The 17,557-nt window shown below is 37.3% G+C and overlaps 1 protein-coding gene across 5 annotated transcripts in view; it reads left to right on the top strand.

Moving 5' to 3' along the window:
- PMS1 (PMS1 homolog 1, mismatch repair system component) overlaps nucleotides 1-17,557 on the top strand; it is a 103,551-nt gene that overhangs the window by 82,567 nt on the left and 3,427 nt on the right. For 3 of the 5 annotated variants that reach the window (XM_068968046.1, XM_068968045.1, XM_068968043.1), the window contains 2 exons: nucleotides 11,199-11,684; nucleotides 14,997-15,127. In XM_068968046.1, the coding sequence (XP_068824147.1) occupies nucleotides 11,199-11,684; nucleotides 14,997-15,127 (617 nt within the window). The remainder of the gene's footprint in view (nucleotides 1-11,198; nucleotides 11,685-14,996; nucleotides 15,128-17,557) is intronic. The other 2 variants (XM_068968048.1, XM_068968047.1) reach the window with 1 other exon arrangement.

The following is a 17,557-nucleotide window of genomic DNA, read 5'->3' as shown; positions in this document are numbered from 1 at the left end:
TTGGCATCACTTTTTTGGGGGGTTAATTAGAGATTTTTCCTTTTTTTTTTCCTTTTTGTTTGTTTTTTCTTTTTTTTCTTTTTCTTTTTTTATATAAGAAAGCTACTTTCTGGTTTAAGTTTATAATTAAAAGTTTTACATTCTTAAGACTACCATTTTCTTCTATTTCTTTTTTATACTAATCTTCCTATTATAGGACTGTTTTAAACTTTTCTATTGAACAGGGTTTCTTTTTTAAGATCTTGAATATTCCCTTTTTAAATTGCTCTTTAAAACATGTAACAATACAAAAAGCATAACATTGTTGCAGATTTAATTTAATGATCTTAATACTCTTCCTATTCAGTATAACTCAAAAGACTTTCTTCTAAAATCTTTTATTTATTGGCAACTTATAAACTATGGTGGGTTTGGAGGGGTAGGTTAATAGGTGGCTTGATCTCTTATTCAAAAACTATATATTATTTGCCATTTTTAGATCAAATGATCTGAATAAATCCAAAAAAATATGATGGTTGTTTCTAGTTGACTGAAGGCACTTGGTATAATCACAGGATATTATGTTTTGAGTGATTTAGCTCACCAGAAAATGAAAGAGTGCAATTATAGTTCCAATCATATATTATTACCTAAGGTATCTCAGTACTATGTCAGACATCTGGGAAAACTTTTAAATGTAACTGGTCATCCAGAGTTTATATTTGGTGATAAACTATATGGATACTTGACAAATTATTTTTCTTTTTTTATTAGCTTATTCAGTCTTATAAAAACACTATCAATATTAAAGTAATAAAGATCACTATTAACACCAATAGGCAAAACCTCTATAAGTTAACTTCTGCTGCTGCTACTGCTGCTAAGTCACTTCAGTCGTGTCCGACTCTGTGTGACCCCATAGACGGCAGCCCACCAGGCTCCCCCATCCCTGGGATTCTCCAGACAAGGACACTGGAGTGGGTTGCCATTTCCTTCTCCGATGCATGAAAGTGAAAAGTGAAAGTGAAGTCGCTCAGTCATGCCCAACTCTTAGCTTCTACCTTTTTCTTTTTTTTTAGTGGGGATGGTGATTGTGTTTTTTCTTTTAACATATTTATGTATGCTATATATATGTTTTAATATGTACCTATAAAAGATAAACATATTCTTTTAATTAATTTATTTAAGCTTTTATTCTGTATGAAGATATAGCCAATTAGTGAACAATGCTTTGATAGTTTCAGGTGAACAGCAAAGCAATTCAGCCACATATACACATGTATCCCTTCTCTCCCAGACTCTGCTCCCATCCAGGCTGCCGCATAACATGGAGTAGAGTTTCATTTGCTATACAGTAGGTCCTTGCTGGTTAAGATACTCTTAAGTAGAGCCGTAATACAATTGTCATCACTTTCTAAAATATTAATTTCTTAATCTTCAGTGTTCAAATTTCTAATTATTTCATCAGTGTCAAATTTTAAAAGTTATGTCAAGATGCAAATGAAGGTCACATTATGATTATTATTATTATTTTTAGTTTTAAAATGACACATTCAATTTAACGATGAGAACATTTAAGTTTTAATACAGCAAGCCCATGAAAATTGAATGGCATTGATCAGGAAGTGATGAATTGAGAGTTCTCTAAGAATAGGGAAAAAAAAAGCATAGATGTTCCCAGTTCTCATGGAAGTAGGTACAGTGCAGCAGCTCAAGGTAGCTATTCCCTTTCAGCCTCAAAACAGCAGGTATTACCCCAGTCTCAGCGTTGTTTCTCCTTGCAGGCCCCAACGTGTTAAGATACAAGGGTTCTTGTTAATAGACCTCATCTAAAAATGATCAGGCAGCATTCTGGAATTCAAAGTTTTCTCTGTCTTATTGCCGTAAGGTAAACAGAAGAGCACTGTTGAAGACCTCTGAAGCTACACCTGGGTTCAGACCTCATGTTCCTCTCTTTTCTAGCATTATGTAAAAATGTGTGCACAGTATCTTTTGGGTTGTTGTGAGGATTAAATAAGGTATATTATGTGTTATAAATGACTAGCACATAGTAAATAATGTTCATGATGTTAATCAGAGTTTTTAATCTGTGAAAAGGAAATTTCTCTCTTGGGATTGACATTATTTTTCATTTGCTTATTCAAGATTAAATTTAATTTGAAGGTCAGAAATAGAAACCTGTGGAGAAAATTTAGGTTTCTTGGGATCAGAGAGCTTACTACATGTCACAGAAAGCTCTGTTAGAATCATCCAGAGCCAGAGTCTGATGATCATGGCAGACCGGGTTGACAATCATGATAAGTGAAAAGTTAGAGCAAAAATGTTTAACACTCAAGAATTGCATCAAATACCATTTCTCTTCTAGTCTTTATCTTAGAATTCTTTTCCATGGTCTTAAGTTCTACAAGGAGTGCTAAGGAATATGAGAGCAGTGTCCTACAGATAATCAGTCCTTCCATCTATTCTTCCTTTTCTTTTCTTTTTTCTCTGTTTCCAGTTTTTTTCCCCATCCTCCTTCCTCCCTTTTTTCTTTCTTCCTTCCTTTCCTTTCCTCTCCTGTCTTTTCTTTCCTTATTTCTTTCAATTAGGAAATACTTAGACTTCCCTGGTGGCTCAGACGGTACAGCGTCTGTCTACAATGCAGGAGACCCTGGTTCAGTCCCTGGATTGGGACGATCCCCTGGAGAAGGAAATGGCAGAGCACTCCAGGTCTCTTGCCTGGAAAATCACATGGATGGAGGAGCGTGGTAGGCTATAGTCCATGGGTCGCAGAGTCGGACAGGACTGAGCAACTTCACTTTCAGGAAGTACTGAGAATATTCTGTGTACAAGGCTGGTGTACTCTAGCTAATCATTTCAGATACAGTGATAAATAATAAATAGAACATACTTTCACTAATAAAAGTACAATCTTAAAGAAATGATTATGAAAACACTTAGCAGTTAGGCTTAATCGTATCTATAGGACAGGAGATACTTCCTGAATAGAAATTGATCAGGATGGTATAGAGAATTTTCTGTGTAGTAGGAACAGCACATAAGAATGCCCAGAAGCTAGAAGGAAGACAGTGTTATTGAGGAATGGAAAGATGCCCTTTATGACAGGAATGTATTACACCACAGGGAAGTGTGGTAAAGAAGGGCTTCCCGGTGGCTCAAACAGTAAAGAATCCATCTGCAATGCAGAAGACCCGGGTTCAGTCCCTGGGATGGGAAGATCCCCTGGAGAAGGGAACGGTTACCAAAAACAAAGATTGTAGGATCCAGTCAGGTCAGATCATGGAAGGTTTGAAGAGTTTTGAATAAGACCTAGGGTCAGGGTTTTCTACCAACAGCTTAAGCTTAGGATAAACTTTACAGTAGAAGGTTCCTACATTAAAAATTTTTTCCCTTTCTGGATTCCTCTCCCCCACCCCACCCCACCCCACCCCACCTTGCTTTCATCTCTTTTCCTCTAGTGGATTAGAAAACCCTTTGTCCTCCTACTGGTATCTCAGTCAGTTGACTTGAACTTTTGTTTGCAGTATCCATGAATATATTTCTACTTAGAATAACTAAGAATAATACTGTAATTGGGATAATATTAAAAGTGGTAAATAAACTTTGTAATTACATGTAATCTTGAGATAGAGTCACTTGAGTTGGTTAGTGATAAATCAGAATTCATATTTCTCATTTAAGTTACTAAATCCCTTAATGACATAAAGTCAAAGATAACATCTGTTTTAACTTAATATTTACTTAATATTCCTTTGGACATAACTTTTTATATTTCCCAAGGAACTAATTAAATTGACTTCTTGATTAGTGTCCTGTGTGAAAAGTTGCACATTATAGTTATTTACAAATGGTAACCTTCATCTTGAACTCACCCCACTGTGGGAGAAAATTTTGAATTTGAATGTCCCGGAGCTAAAAATACTTATTTATAGTACTAATTGAAGGTAAACTGTATTGAAAACTTTGTGCATTGTAACTTAGAATTTCAGATTCTAAGTGGAAATGGAAGAAAATAGCATTAATAATTATGAACATGGCCTGCCTAGTCAGCAAGTATAAGAAGCATTTTTCGTTTACCTAGTTTACAGTGAAATAAAGTCTTTTTTTTTAACGTTCTTATTCAGCTAAAATTTATTTATTCAGCAAATATGTACTGAGTACAAACTACACGATATGCACGTCTCTTGTGTTTAGTCTCACTTTCTACATTTAATACCATTCTCCCAATAGTATTATTTTTATTTTCTAATACATACCTATTCAAATTTCTCCTTTAAAATGTATGTATATTACCTACAATATAACTCAACAGTTTAAGAGTTTCTAAAGCTCAGAATTACATTCTCTAGTCTGCATTTAAAAATGCATTTACAAATCTTTTTAGCAAGGTTTCTTAAATAATTACCAATCTTTAATCAACTGTGTGCCCCATTCATTATAAGATAGGTGTTTCTTGATAGAAACTAATGATACCATATATTTATTATCATTTACTAGGTTCCAGTAAATGATAGGCTTCCCTGGTTCAGATGGTAAAGCCTCTGCCTGCAACGCGGGAGACCTGGGTTCGATCCCTGGGGTGGGAAGATCCTCTGGAGAAGGAAATGGCTACCCACTCCAGTACTCTTACCTGGAAAATGCCATGGATGGAGGAGCCTGGTAGGCTACAGTCCATGGGGTCGCAAAGAGTTGGACATGACTAAGCGACTTCACTTCACTAGGTTCCAGGAACTATTCTAAGTACCTAAAACATTTCAACTCATTTTATTCCTCACATGAAAGTTATGAAGTATTTAAGATATATATTATCTAGATATTACAGATGAGCCTACTGAAGCACAGGAAAGTTAATTCATTGTGTAGAGCTGCTAAATGGCAAAGGCAGGCCAGGCAGTCTGCTCTAAGGTCTCTGCTCTTAGCCAAGACCATTTGCTGAATACAAATAGCTGTTTTTAGTTCTAGATTTGTATTAGAATCCACCATGGAGGTCTCTAAAAACACTACTGCCCAAACTCAGCCTAAGTATGGAGAATTGTAAACTCTTGAGAGTGAGACCAGTAGAAAAGGGGTGATATAACCACTATACAAGACTGTTTTTGGCCCTAGAAGTTCATTTTATCCCTGTTATTATTAATCAGAATAGAAAAGACCTTTTAACTTTTTAACCCAGTATAATTTTAAAAGGTCCCTTATCTTGGACCTTTGTGTTCAGTTTATTTGAACTTCTTTTTTTTTTTATTGCTAACTCTAAAATGAGGAATAGTAACTGAAAAAATTAACATTTAGCCATAAAACTAAATTATAAATTTATAAATTTAATTATAGATTTTTTTATTTTGAGCATTACTATTAGACTGACCTTGATTTTATTAGTGTATAATTACTAGGGCTTCCATAGTGGCTCAGTGGTAAAGAATCCCCCTGCACAATGCAGGAGAAGTGGCTTTGATCCCTGGGCCGGGAAGAGCCCCAGGAGAAGGGAATGGCAGCCCACTCCACTGTTCTCACCTGGGGAATCCTATGTTCAGAGGAGCCTGGTGGGGTTGCAAGAGTAGGACATGACTTAGTGACTAAACAACAATATAATTACTAAATGTATGTAAGTTTTGTTGTGCTCAGAGCATCATTTCTTCTGTGTTGATGTTATACCACATATTTAAGGAATTCTTCAGATCTGCAATTGACTCCTTAATGTTTTATTTAATTCTTTCCTTCCCCCCCCCCTCCTTTTTTAGTTTCCTGTACGTTAAATGGCTTTTAAAACTGGGTAAAATTTAGCTGCTGTGAACTGCATAGATCTGAACTGTATGTAGATAGTTCAATGCGTTTTCACATGTACACACCAATGAAACCACCACCACAAACAAAATACAGAACACCTCCTTCAGCCCAGAAGGTTCTTTACTGTTACCTACAAGCCAGTCACCACTTGCAGCCACTATTTTGATTTCTGTCACATTAGTTTGGTTTTGCCAGTACTTGAACTTCTTATATATAAAATCATAATGATACGTACTCCTTTGTGTCCAGCTTCCCCCAAGAAAATGTTTTTGAGGTTTTCATTCAGGTTTGTTGAATGTATCCATATACTGTATTCTTTTTAATCGATAAATAGTACTCAGTTGTGTAAGTATACCACAATTTGTCTTCTCAGTCTCCAGATGATGAAAATTATGTTCTTTCCAGATTCTGGATATTATGAATTAAGTTGTGTTGTTTAGTTTCCAAATACTTGGAGTTTTTCTATTCTAAATATCGTATTGCTGTGCTGTGTGTGCTGAGTGCCTAGTCATGTCTTACTCTCTGTGACCTCTTGGACGGTAGCCTGCCAGGCTCCTCCATCCGTGGGATTTTCCAGGCAAGAATACTGGAGTGAGTTGCCATCTCCTACTTAAGGGGATCTTCCCGACCCAGGAATTGAACCCGCGTCTTTTTTGTCTCCTGCATTGGCAGGCAGATTTGTTACCACTGTGCCACCTGGGAAGCCCACTAATTTCTAATTAATTTTATCATGGACAGGTAAAATGCTGTTAGATTTAAATCTTTTGAAATTTATTGAGAATCAAGCCCAGCAGCATATCTTGAAGAATGGACATCTAAAAAGAATCTGAATTCTGTAGTTAGATGTACTGTGCTAAAGTGACAAGACAGTTTGTTCACTTCAGTTCAGTTCAGTTGCTTAGTCATGTCCGACGCTTTGCAGCCCTGTGAATCGCAGCACACTAGGCCTCCCTGTCCATCACCAAATCCCGGAGTTCACTTAAACTCATGAGTATCGAGTCAGTGATGCCATCCAGCCATCTCATCCTCTGTCCTCCCCTTCTCCTCCTGCCCCAATCCCTCCCAGCATCAGGGTCTTTTCCAATGAGTCAACTCTTTGCATGAGGTGGCCAAAGTATTGGAGTTTCAGCCCTCAGCATCAGTCCTTCCAATGAACACCCAGGACTGATCTCCTTTAGGATGGACTGGTTGGATCTCCTTGCAGTCCAAGGGACTCTCAAGAGTCTTCTCCAACACCACAGTTCAAAAGCATCAATTCTTCGGTGCTCAGCTTTCTTCACAGTCCAACTCTCGCATCCATACATGACCACTACATGAATATAATTTCATATACCTAATTTTAAGTTTCTTTACTGGCTTTGCCAGATTTTTTGCTTTGGGTAATATATTATACATCCTTAATTTATCACAATCTACCTGAGTCCAGCCATAGCTTTGACTATGTAGACCTTTGTCAGCAATGTGATGTCACTTCTTTTTAATACACTGAATAGGTTTGTCATAGCTTTTCTTCCAAGGGACAAGCGTCTTTGAATTTCATAGTTGCAGTCACTGTCTGCAGTGATTTTGGAGCCCGAGAGAATAAAAGCTGCCACCGTTTCCACTTTTTTGCCATTTGTTTGCCATGAAGTGATGGGACAGGATGCCATGATCTTCGTTTTTTGAACATTGAGTTTTTAAGCTTATCCACTCTGCTCTGTCATCCTCATCAAGAGGCTCAGTAGTTCCTCTTCACGTTTTGCCATATGGGTGATGTTATCTGCAGATCTGAGGTTGATATTTCTTCTGGCAGTCTTGATTCCAGCTTGTGATTCATTCAGCCCAGAGTACATGATGTACTCTGCATAGAACTTAAATAAAAAGGGTGACAACATACAGCCTCAATGTACTCCTTTCCCAATTTGGAACCAGTCCATTATTCCATATCCAGTTCTAAATGTTGCTTCTTGACCTGCATATAGGTTTCTCAGGAGGTAGGTAAAGTGGTCAGGTATTCCCATCTCTTCAAGGATTTTCCAGTTGTGATCCACACAGTCAAAGACTTTAGCATAATCAATGAAGCAGATGTTTTTCTCGAATTCTCTTGCTTTCTCTGGATGTCGGCAATTTCATCTCTGGTTCCTCTGCCTTTTCTAAATCCAGCTTGTACATCTGGAAGTTCTTGGTTCACATACTGTTGAAGCCTAGCTTGAAGGATTTTGAGCATTACTTTGCTAGCATGTGAAATGAGCACAATTGTACAGTAGTTTGAACATTCTTTGGTATTGCCTTTTCCTTTGGGATTGGAATGAAAACTGACCTTTTCCAGTCTTGTGGCCATTGCTGAGTTTTCCGAATTTGCTGGTATATTGAGCAGCATATTCACAGCATCATCTTTTAGGATTTGAAATAGCTCAGCTGAAATTCCATCATCTCCACTAGCTTTGTTCATAGTGATGCTTCCTAAGGCCCACTTGATTTCACAGTCCAGGATGTCTAGCTCTAGATGAGTGATCACATCAGCATGGTTATTTGGGTCATGAAGATCTTTTTTGTATAGTTCTGTATATTCTTGCCACCTCTTGTTAATATCTTCTGCTTCTGTTAGGTCCATACCATTTTTGTCCTTTATTGTACTCATCTTTGCATGAAATGTTCCCTTGGTATCTAATTTTCTTGAAGAGATCTGTGGTGTTTCCCATTCTATTGTTTTCTTCTATTTCTTTGCATTGTTCATTTAAGAAATCTTTATTTTAATCTCTTCTTGCTATTCTCTTGCAGGGACTTCCCTGGTGGCTCAGACGGTTAAGTGTCTGTCTACAGTGCAGGAGACCTGGGTTCGATCCCTGGGTCGGGAAGATCCCCTGGAGAAGGAAATGGCAATCCACTCCAGGACTATTGCCTGGAAAATCCCATGGACAGAGGAGCCTGGTAGGCTACAGTCCATGGGGTCGCAAAGAGTCGGACACGACTGAGTGACGTGAGTTCACTTGCTATTCTCTGAAACTCTGCATTCAGCTGGGTATATCTTTCCCTTTCTCTTTGCCTTTCACTTCTTTTCTCAGCTGTTTGTAAGGGCTCCTCAAACAACCGCTTTCCTTTTTTGCAGTTCTTTATCTTTGGGATGGTTTTAGTTACTGCCTCCTCTACAATGTTATGAACCTCCATCCACAGTTCCTCAGGCATTCTGTCAGACAGATCTAATCCCTTGAATCTATTTGTCACTTCCACTGTATAATCATAAGGCATTTGACTTAGGTCATCCCTGAATGGTCTAGTGGTTTTCCCTCCTTGCTTCAATTTAAGTCTGAATTTTGCAATAAGGAGGTCATGATCCGAGCCACAGTCAGCTTCTAGTCTTGATTTTGCTGACTGTATAGAGCTTCTCTGTCTTGTTGCAAAGAACATAATCAGTCTTTTTTTAGTATTGACCATCTGGGGATGTCCATGTGTAGAGTTGTCTGTTGTGTTGTTGGAAAAGGGTGTTTGCTATGACCAGTGTGTTCTCTTGGTAAACCTCTGTTAGCCTTTGCCCTGCTTGGTTTTGTACTCCAAAGCCAAACTTGCCTGTTACTCCAGGCATCTCTTGACTTGCTGCTTTTGCATTCTAGTTCCCTTTTATGAAAAGGACATTTTTTTTTTTTTTTGGTGTTCTAGAGGGTCTTGTAGGTCTTCATAGAAATGTTTAATTTCTGCTTCTTTGGCATTAGTGGTTGGGGCATAGACTTGGAGTACTGTGATGCTGAATTGTGTGCTTTGGAAATGAATTAAGATCATTTTGTCATTTTTGACATTGCAGTCAAATACTACTGCATTTTGAGCTCTTTTGTTGACTATGAGGGCTACTCCATTTCTTCTGAGGGATTCTTGGCCACAGTAGTAGACACAATGGTCATCTGAATTAAATTCACCTATTCCTGTTCATTTTTGTTCACTGATTCCTAAAATGCCGATGTTTACTCTTCCCATCTCCTGCTTGTGAAAGTCTCTCAATAATGTCCGACTCTTTGTGACCCCATGGACTATACAGTCAGTGAAATTCTCCAGGCCAGAATACTGGAGTGGCTAGCCTTTCCCTTATCCAGAGGATCTTCCCAACCCAGGGATCGAACCCAGGTCTCCAACCCAGGTCTCCCACATTGCAGGTGGATTCTTTACCGGCTGAGCTACTAGGGAAGCCTTAGTTGACCATGTGCAATTTACCCTGATTCATGACCTAACATTCCAAATACCTATGCAGTCTTTGCAGCATCAGAGTTTACTTTCACCAACAGATACATCTACAGTGGAGCATTGTTTCTGCTTTGGTCCAGCCTCTTTATTCTTTCTGGAACTATTTCTTCCCTCTTCTGCAGTAGCATATTAGACACCTACTGACCTGGAGGGCTCATCATCCGGTGTTACATCTTTTTGCCTTTTCATACTGTTCATGGGGTTCTCGAGGCAAGAATACTGAAGTGGTTTGCCATTCCCTTCTCCAGTGAACCATGTTTTGTCATAACTCTCTACCATGATTCATCTGTCAAAAACCCATTAAAAATTTCTGTTTGAAATTCAAACATCTGTATCATCTTGAAGATGGTTTCTACTGTTCATTTTTTCTTTCCCATAACTCACATTGTCCTGTTTTATTGCCTGAGTGTTACCTTTTGCTTGTATAATGGACATCTTTGATGATATGTTGGAGAAACCCTGGGTTCTATTATCTTTTGAAAAGTATTGGGTTTTGTTCTACCACACAGTTAAGTTACTGACAGGTCCCCTGGAGCTTGGGGAGGCTTTGTTTTATACTTTAGGCAAAGACTTTAAATTTTGCTGTTAGTCTTAGGGTAACTTCCTGAGTTCTATAATATAGTTGTGTGTTTTTTCCCTAAGAAGTAGCCCTTCTCCAATTTTAATTGAAAGTACAAACTGTTCTCCGAGTCATCTGATTATGTGAAACTTAAGCTCCAAACTCTTCTTTATTTTGCAGCACGCAGCTGTTGAAATCTCTGTTTAGTTCATTTAGGGTCTAGTGCTTACTTTCCTCTAGATTCTCACACGTAGGATTTTCTGAGATTTTCTTCCTCGATTTCCAGTTGTTTTCGAAGCAGGGTATTCTATGCTCTGATGACTCAGTCTATTGTGAGTTCAGCTTTCTGACCGAGGTCTTGCTATTCTCCCATAATGCTGGGGACTGCGTCTGGTTAAAAGTGGTATAAATGTGGATCTCTTCAAGGGTTGAATCCATTCCAAATTCTCTTGCTTTTCTATACTCTTCAGTGCCTGTATTAAATAGTTGATTTCTTTATTTTGTTCACAGCTTATCATGGTTATATATTGGTGGGTTAGTGCTATATGAGCCCCTTTGCATTACTGTGCCTGGAATGCCACCTCTTTATTTTTTATAACATTTACTTCAGATGGTTAATATATTTCTCATTATGACTTTATTAGATCATTTTTATATTTATTCATAGATATGAAGAGAAAGCTACTAAAGACTTGGAAAGATACAATAAGCAAATCAAGAGAGCCATCGAACAAGAGTCACAAGTATCATTAAAAGATGGCAAAAAAAGGATGAAACCCACCAGTGTTTGGAAATTGGCACAGAAGGACAAGTTGAAAACCTCACTATCTAATCAGCCAAAACTTGATGAGCTCTTTCAGGCCCAAATTGAAAAAAAACAGAACCAAAACATTAAAATAGTTCAGATTCCCTTCTCTATGGAAAACTTAAAAAAGAATTTTGATACACAGAAGAAATTTGACTTAGAAGAAAAGGACGAATTTTGCTTGATCCACAATCTCAAGTTTCCTGACGCTTGGCTAATTACATCCAAAACAGAGATAATGTTGTTAAATCCATATAGAGTGGAAGAAGCTCTGCTATTTAAAAGACTTCTTGAGAATCACAAACTTCCTGCAGAGCCACTGGAAAAACCAATTATATTAACAGAGAGGTATGGTGAAGTAATATTTTTTTTTACCCTTAAAAACATTTACTAATTGAAATTGAAGGTGAAAAGTTGAATTTCCTAGTATGGAAAAATGGTATTTATTTAAAGAAATTGTATAATTTGATTTCTAATATTTAGTAGAATTAATTGCTTTTAAATAATTTTAGAATATTCTAGATTACTTCTGCACTTAATAAATAGCAAGCTCAGTCCCCCACCACCCATACGTTAGTAACTTCCCCAGGGTAATTCTGACATTGGATTGCCATGGCACTTCTTGTGTTGTCTTTGTTTTAGCATTTCAAACATAGACCAACATAGAATTATACAGTGCTTGCCTTTATCAATAGTTATCAAGGTTTTCCCACATTTCTTCTGTCTGTCTTTGATATTTATATATGTGCATGTATGTTTTTCCTTTTGCTAAAGGATTTAGAATGATTCCTACCTAAAAGAGTTTTCAGTGTATTGCTAAAGTGGCCATTTTCTTACCTAGCTACAATGCCTTTTTTCATACCCTATACAATACTAATTCATTGGGATTGTCTCAAAATGTATTTTTGTATATTTTGGATTATTAACTTTAATTTACATCTAACCCAGGTCCAGGCACTGCATTTTGTTATGTATTTTAAATCTTTTCTAATATCATACCATTAACTTATTGTGGATACTTAGTCACTTATTTGTTAGAATATCCTATTGTCTCTATTTGTCTGTCTGTTTCCTTGTGGTGTTTAACTTGATTTTCCCTCCCATTTTTAAATGGATATTAGTTCAGGAGGATTGAATAGATACTTTCTGGTAAGACTGCTTAATGGGTGATGCTATGTGCTTCATAGTTCATCACATCAAAAGGCACTCATCACTGGGTTCAGGGAAGCCTGGCGTGCTGCAGTCCGTGGGGTCGCAGAGTCAGAAACGACTGAGCGACTGAACTGAAATGAGCTGCTGACAACCTGACATTCCACCTTAGAGTTCCCGGTTAACTTTTCCAAAATGGTTTTATCCACAGATGACTATTGCCAGCACTTATATTATTATAGAATATAAATGGAGTATTTCCTGTTCATATCTTACATGAACAAATTGTTTTCTCTTAAAACATAGGTATTAACTAAAATACTAACATTTCACTTTAATATACTTAATATTTCTTTTTTTAGGCTTACATAGGTAGAAGAAGTTATGATAAAGGAGGTAACCTAAAATTTAAAAAATGTGAGTTTGTTTTGTAGGACAAAGTTCTGTATCAGAACATACAGAAATAAATCAAAACTCATTTTAAAAATGTATTCAAACTCTTGTGTTAGACACTTCCTCCAGAAAGAAAAACAGGGCTGGAAACAGAAAAACATTTGATAAAGCTGTCTTTGAGTATAAAATTTCAAATACACTCTAGCTCTTTTTAAGGGAAGAGAGAGAAAAGTACTGTCAAATTACTGTTAATTAAACTTAAGGGTGTATTAATTTTTTTAAATTCTTCCTACAATTTCCTAAGCCAGTTTAAAGAGAATACTGCAGTAGTGATCACAGTAACTAAAGTCCAATGTCTTTCACAGTATTCTCTTTAAACTGGCTTAGGAAATTGTGAAAGGAAGAATTTAAAAGAATTAATACACCCTTAGGTTTAATTTAAACAGTAACATAATTTGTACTTTTGTACAAAATCAGTACTTTTCTCTCTCTTCCCTTTAAAAGAGCTAGAGTGTATTTCAAATTTTATACTCGATTGCTTTTCTAAATGATGTTTGTAAATTTTCATTTATATCAAAAATTGTTTTGTGCTTGTACAAATTACAGGTTTTTAAAAATATTTTTCTTTATGATATTTTTATAATACATTAAAAGTACTAAAATATATGACAGATTTAAAATTACATTAAAATTATTATTTGGGTCCTTACAGCCTGAGAATAATCTTTCATATTTGAATAGCAACAAAGCTTCATTCAAAATTATTTTCCCCTTTCTTCTGAAATGTGACATCCCAGTCATAATAAGTTTTTAAAAACTGAGTCATAAATAGGATAATTATGTGTTGGACTGTTTTTGCATCAGATTTCTAATGCAGGTTGTATAGTTTATCTCTCAGCAGAATAGAGATCTATGAAATACAAAGTAAGAGCTCAATAATAATAACAAAAGTGGCTAATATGTATTGCTCTCTTACTGTATGATAGGAACTTTACTAAGGTTTTTGCTTTCATGATCCTATCTCACAATAACCTAATGAGAGGTATCCACATTTTAATACGAAAACAAGTACAGAAACGTCAAGTAACTTACCAAGGTTCATACAGCCAGTATATAAGCGGTGTATGTAAGATTCCAATCTTGACAGTAACTCTGGATCCTGCACCACTACTTTCTACGCTGTATCATCATCACCACCACTGCCACCACTGCTGGCTCGCAGATTGATCTTCTGAATATTGGGTTGCACCAGACAGAGCACCCCTACTATCTATATAGTTATAGATAGTTCTCCTCTCTGTGGTATCTGCTCTCCTCAGCCTTTCAGAGATGATAAGCAAAGACATTATCCATTTGCTTTTTTGAGGAGTTCAGGATTTTAATGAACAAGTAGCAGCTTATCATCCTGTACCAGATAGAATGTAGAATAGTGCCTTACACACCTACCATATGGTGGGTGTCAACAGACACATTATTGTGAATAACATGCTATGAAGCACCCTGAGCAGGCCTAAAACCAACATGAAAGGTTAATTTCTGCCCTAGATAATCTTTCACCACCTCAAAATTTTGTTTAATGCTTTTACCACTCAGAACCATGTTATAGGCCACCTTTAGCAAACATATCATGCCTATAGTATACAGGACAAATCTCTCCAGAGTCCTGAATTATTAAATTTTTAAGTTCCTGGGAGAAAAGGTTACTTGTTTATCGTCTTCTTATTGAAGAAGTGTTGACTAATGACAGAATATTATGCAAGGTGGACTGCATCAATAACTTGACAATATATTGTGCCGTGGCATTATTTATAAATAAAGTTTTCATTTGTATTATATCGAAAGAGCACTTTTTAAATTTCATGTTTAGTTTGTAAAGTTGTAGAAGATAGAGACTGGTTTTTGTCTATTCTTCCTTTCTGTACACTGTATGTGGTAGGTCTGTGAAGTATTAAGCAAATGTAAAAGCAGTAGAGTTTCTCACAGGGCTCCTTACACCGTTGTATTTTGGTTACTGATAATAACACTTTTTAAAGGGCCTTCAGATTAACTTTTTTCCATAAATTCTCTTATTTCACTTTAAATATTTAAGAAGTTAAAGGGCCATAATTTCTTTTTCAGTCTTTTTAATGGATCCCATTATTTAGAGATTTTACATAAAATGACAGCAGATGACCAAAGGTACAGTGGATCAATTTACCTGTCCGATCCTCGTCTTACAGCAAATGGTTTCAAGATAAAATTGATACCAGGTATGATACTGTGGTTTAATATTTCCTGAGTCGGAAAAATAAATCTTGTTCCAAAAGTTACTTTCGGGTTTCATAATTTACAGATATGATGGTATGTTTCTGTCTCACCACAGGTATGATGTCAGCTGCCTGAAACAAGCAAGTTTGGCATCTCTTTCAGTCCATTGCTTTGTGTTATATATAGCATTTCCATAACTAACAACTATAGTTTTTGCCATCCTTTGTCACAGCATGCATACTGCCTGCTGTGTCTAACTGAATTATTAAATACTTCTTAGCTGATGAAGCAGAAATAAACATGTAGAATACTGGAATCAGCTAACAAAATTGGACATCTCTTTTTCTTTTCTAAAATGATTTACTTGTTTTCCCAATGAGGTGTCTAACATCAACAGTCTGACTGCTTGGAGAGTGAATGGTTTGCTCCCATGGCTTTGCTATCAGTTCAGTTCAGTCGCTGAGTCATGTCCAACTCTTTGCAACCCCATGGACTGCAGCATGCCAGGCTTCCCTGTCCATCAGCAGCTCCCAGAGTTTACTCAAGCTCTTGTCCATCAAGTCTGTGATGCCATCCAACCGTCTCATCCTCTGTCATCCCCTTCTCCTCCTGCCCTCAATCTTTCCCACCATCAGGGTCTTTTTCAATGAATCAGTTCTTCACATCAGGTGGCCAAAGTACTGGAGCTTCACTTCAGCTTCAGCATCAGCATCAGTCCTTCCAGTGAATATTCAGGACTGATTTCCTTTAGGATTGACTGGTTTGATCTTGCAGCCCAAGAGACTGTCAAGATTCTTCTCCAGCACCACATTTCAAAAGCATCAATTCTTTGGTGCTCAGCTTTCTTTATGGTCCAGGCTTTGCTATAAAGCCTATTATAATACTGTTTGTTTACTATGGAAATTCACCAGGTGAGGAGAAAAAGGAAAATTCATCTGGCTAGGAGACTTCTGTTTTCCTGGCTGGCCCCTTCTCTGTTCTTTCATAGTTTCCATACTTAACTGCCTCTGCCCTATCTACCCCTGCTTCCCAGGTGGTGCTAGTGGTAAGGAAAGTGAAAGTGAAGTCACTCAGTCGTGTCTGACTCTGTGACCCCGTGGACTGTAGCCTACCAAGCTCCTCTGTCCATGGGATACTCCAGGCAAGAATACTGGAGTGGGTTGCCATTTCCTTCTCCAGGGGATCTTCCCCACCCAGGGATCGAACCCGGGTTTCCCGCATTGGAGGCAGACGCTTTAACCTCTGAGCTACCAGGGAAGCCCAGCCCATCTGCAAATGCAGGCCAGTCTTGTCCTGTTACTTTGCCTTCTGTCTGTTATCGAGTACAAAGGTTCCAGGATGAGTGATTCCGCTGTCCCCTGGCCCACTCGCCCCTAAACTTCCCATGGGCAAAGTGTAGATGAAACAGTGTAGGGAAATTTTAAAGGAATGATTTACTGAGACACGAAGAGAAAATAAGTAAAAATGATATATAATACCATGAAATAGGATATATACAGAAAATGCTTTGGTGTTCCATACTTTAATTTTATTGACTAGCAGTTTTAAGAAAACCTACTCAGAAATTATTACCCCTTACCTCAATCCTGGATATTTAGATTTGGAGTAAAGAGTTAGTTCAAGTGCCAGATCTGCCATTTAAATACATGTTGTAGGGAAAATCAGTTGGCCTCAATGTTTCCGCATCAGTAGCAGCTAATAATTATTACCTGCATGGCATTAGTCTATAAGTATTACATGTATTAATTCATTTGATCTTTCTAAAGGCCTATGGTTCAGTTACTATGCTATGCACATTTTTTACAGTTAGAAAAGTCAAGGCAGGAGAAGTTTAGTTTGCTTAAGTATACAGAATTAATGATAGAACCAGGATATGAACCCAAGCAATCTGCCTTTAAAACCTAGCTCTTAATTTATGTTTATTTCCTATTAAAATGTATATATTTACTTCATGAAGGTCAGTTAGCATAGTATATGCCAATGGTATGTGTTTAATGGTATGTGTTTAAATTTTCTTTTCTCTTCCTATTCTCCAGCACCTCCTCCCTTGTAGCTCAGTCGGTAAAGAATCTGCCTGCAGTGCAGGAGACCTAGGTTCAATTCCTGCGTTGGGAAGATCCCTTAGAGAAGAAAATGGCAACCCACTCCAGTATCCTTGCCTGGAACATCTCATGGACAGATGGAGCCTGGTGGGCTGCAGTCCATGGGGTCATGAAGAGTCGGGCACAACTGAGCAGCTAACACTTCCACTCATTTTTTAGGTCCTCCTAGAAATCTTTTTTCCTCAGGGCTTCTGACATTTAAAGATTTATTTGAAGTATGGAGTTTATGTGTGTAGCAAGATATTTTTTTCTTAGTCTATTTTCCTAAATAACTTTGCGGTATTGGTGGCAAGTACTTTTCTTTTTTCATGAAAGATGTTATCACAGCAA

The sequence above is a fragment of the Capricornis sumatraensis genome, chromosome 3 (assembly GCF_032405125.1).
Source record: "Capricornis sumatraensis isolate serow.1 chromosome 3, serow.2, whole genome shotgun sequence".
NCBI classification, from domain to species: Eukaryota; Metazoa; Chordata; class Mammalia; order Artiodactyla; family Bovidae; genus Capricornis; species Capricornis sumatraensis.
The sequence above is the reverse complement of the archived record's forward strand: the minus strand, read 5'-3'. Positions and strand labels throughout refer to the sequence as shown.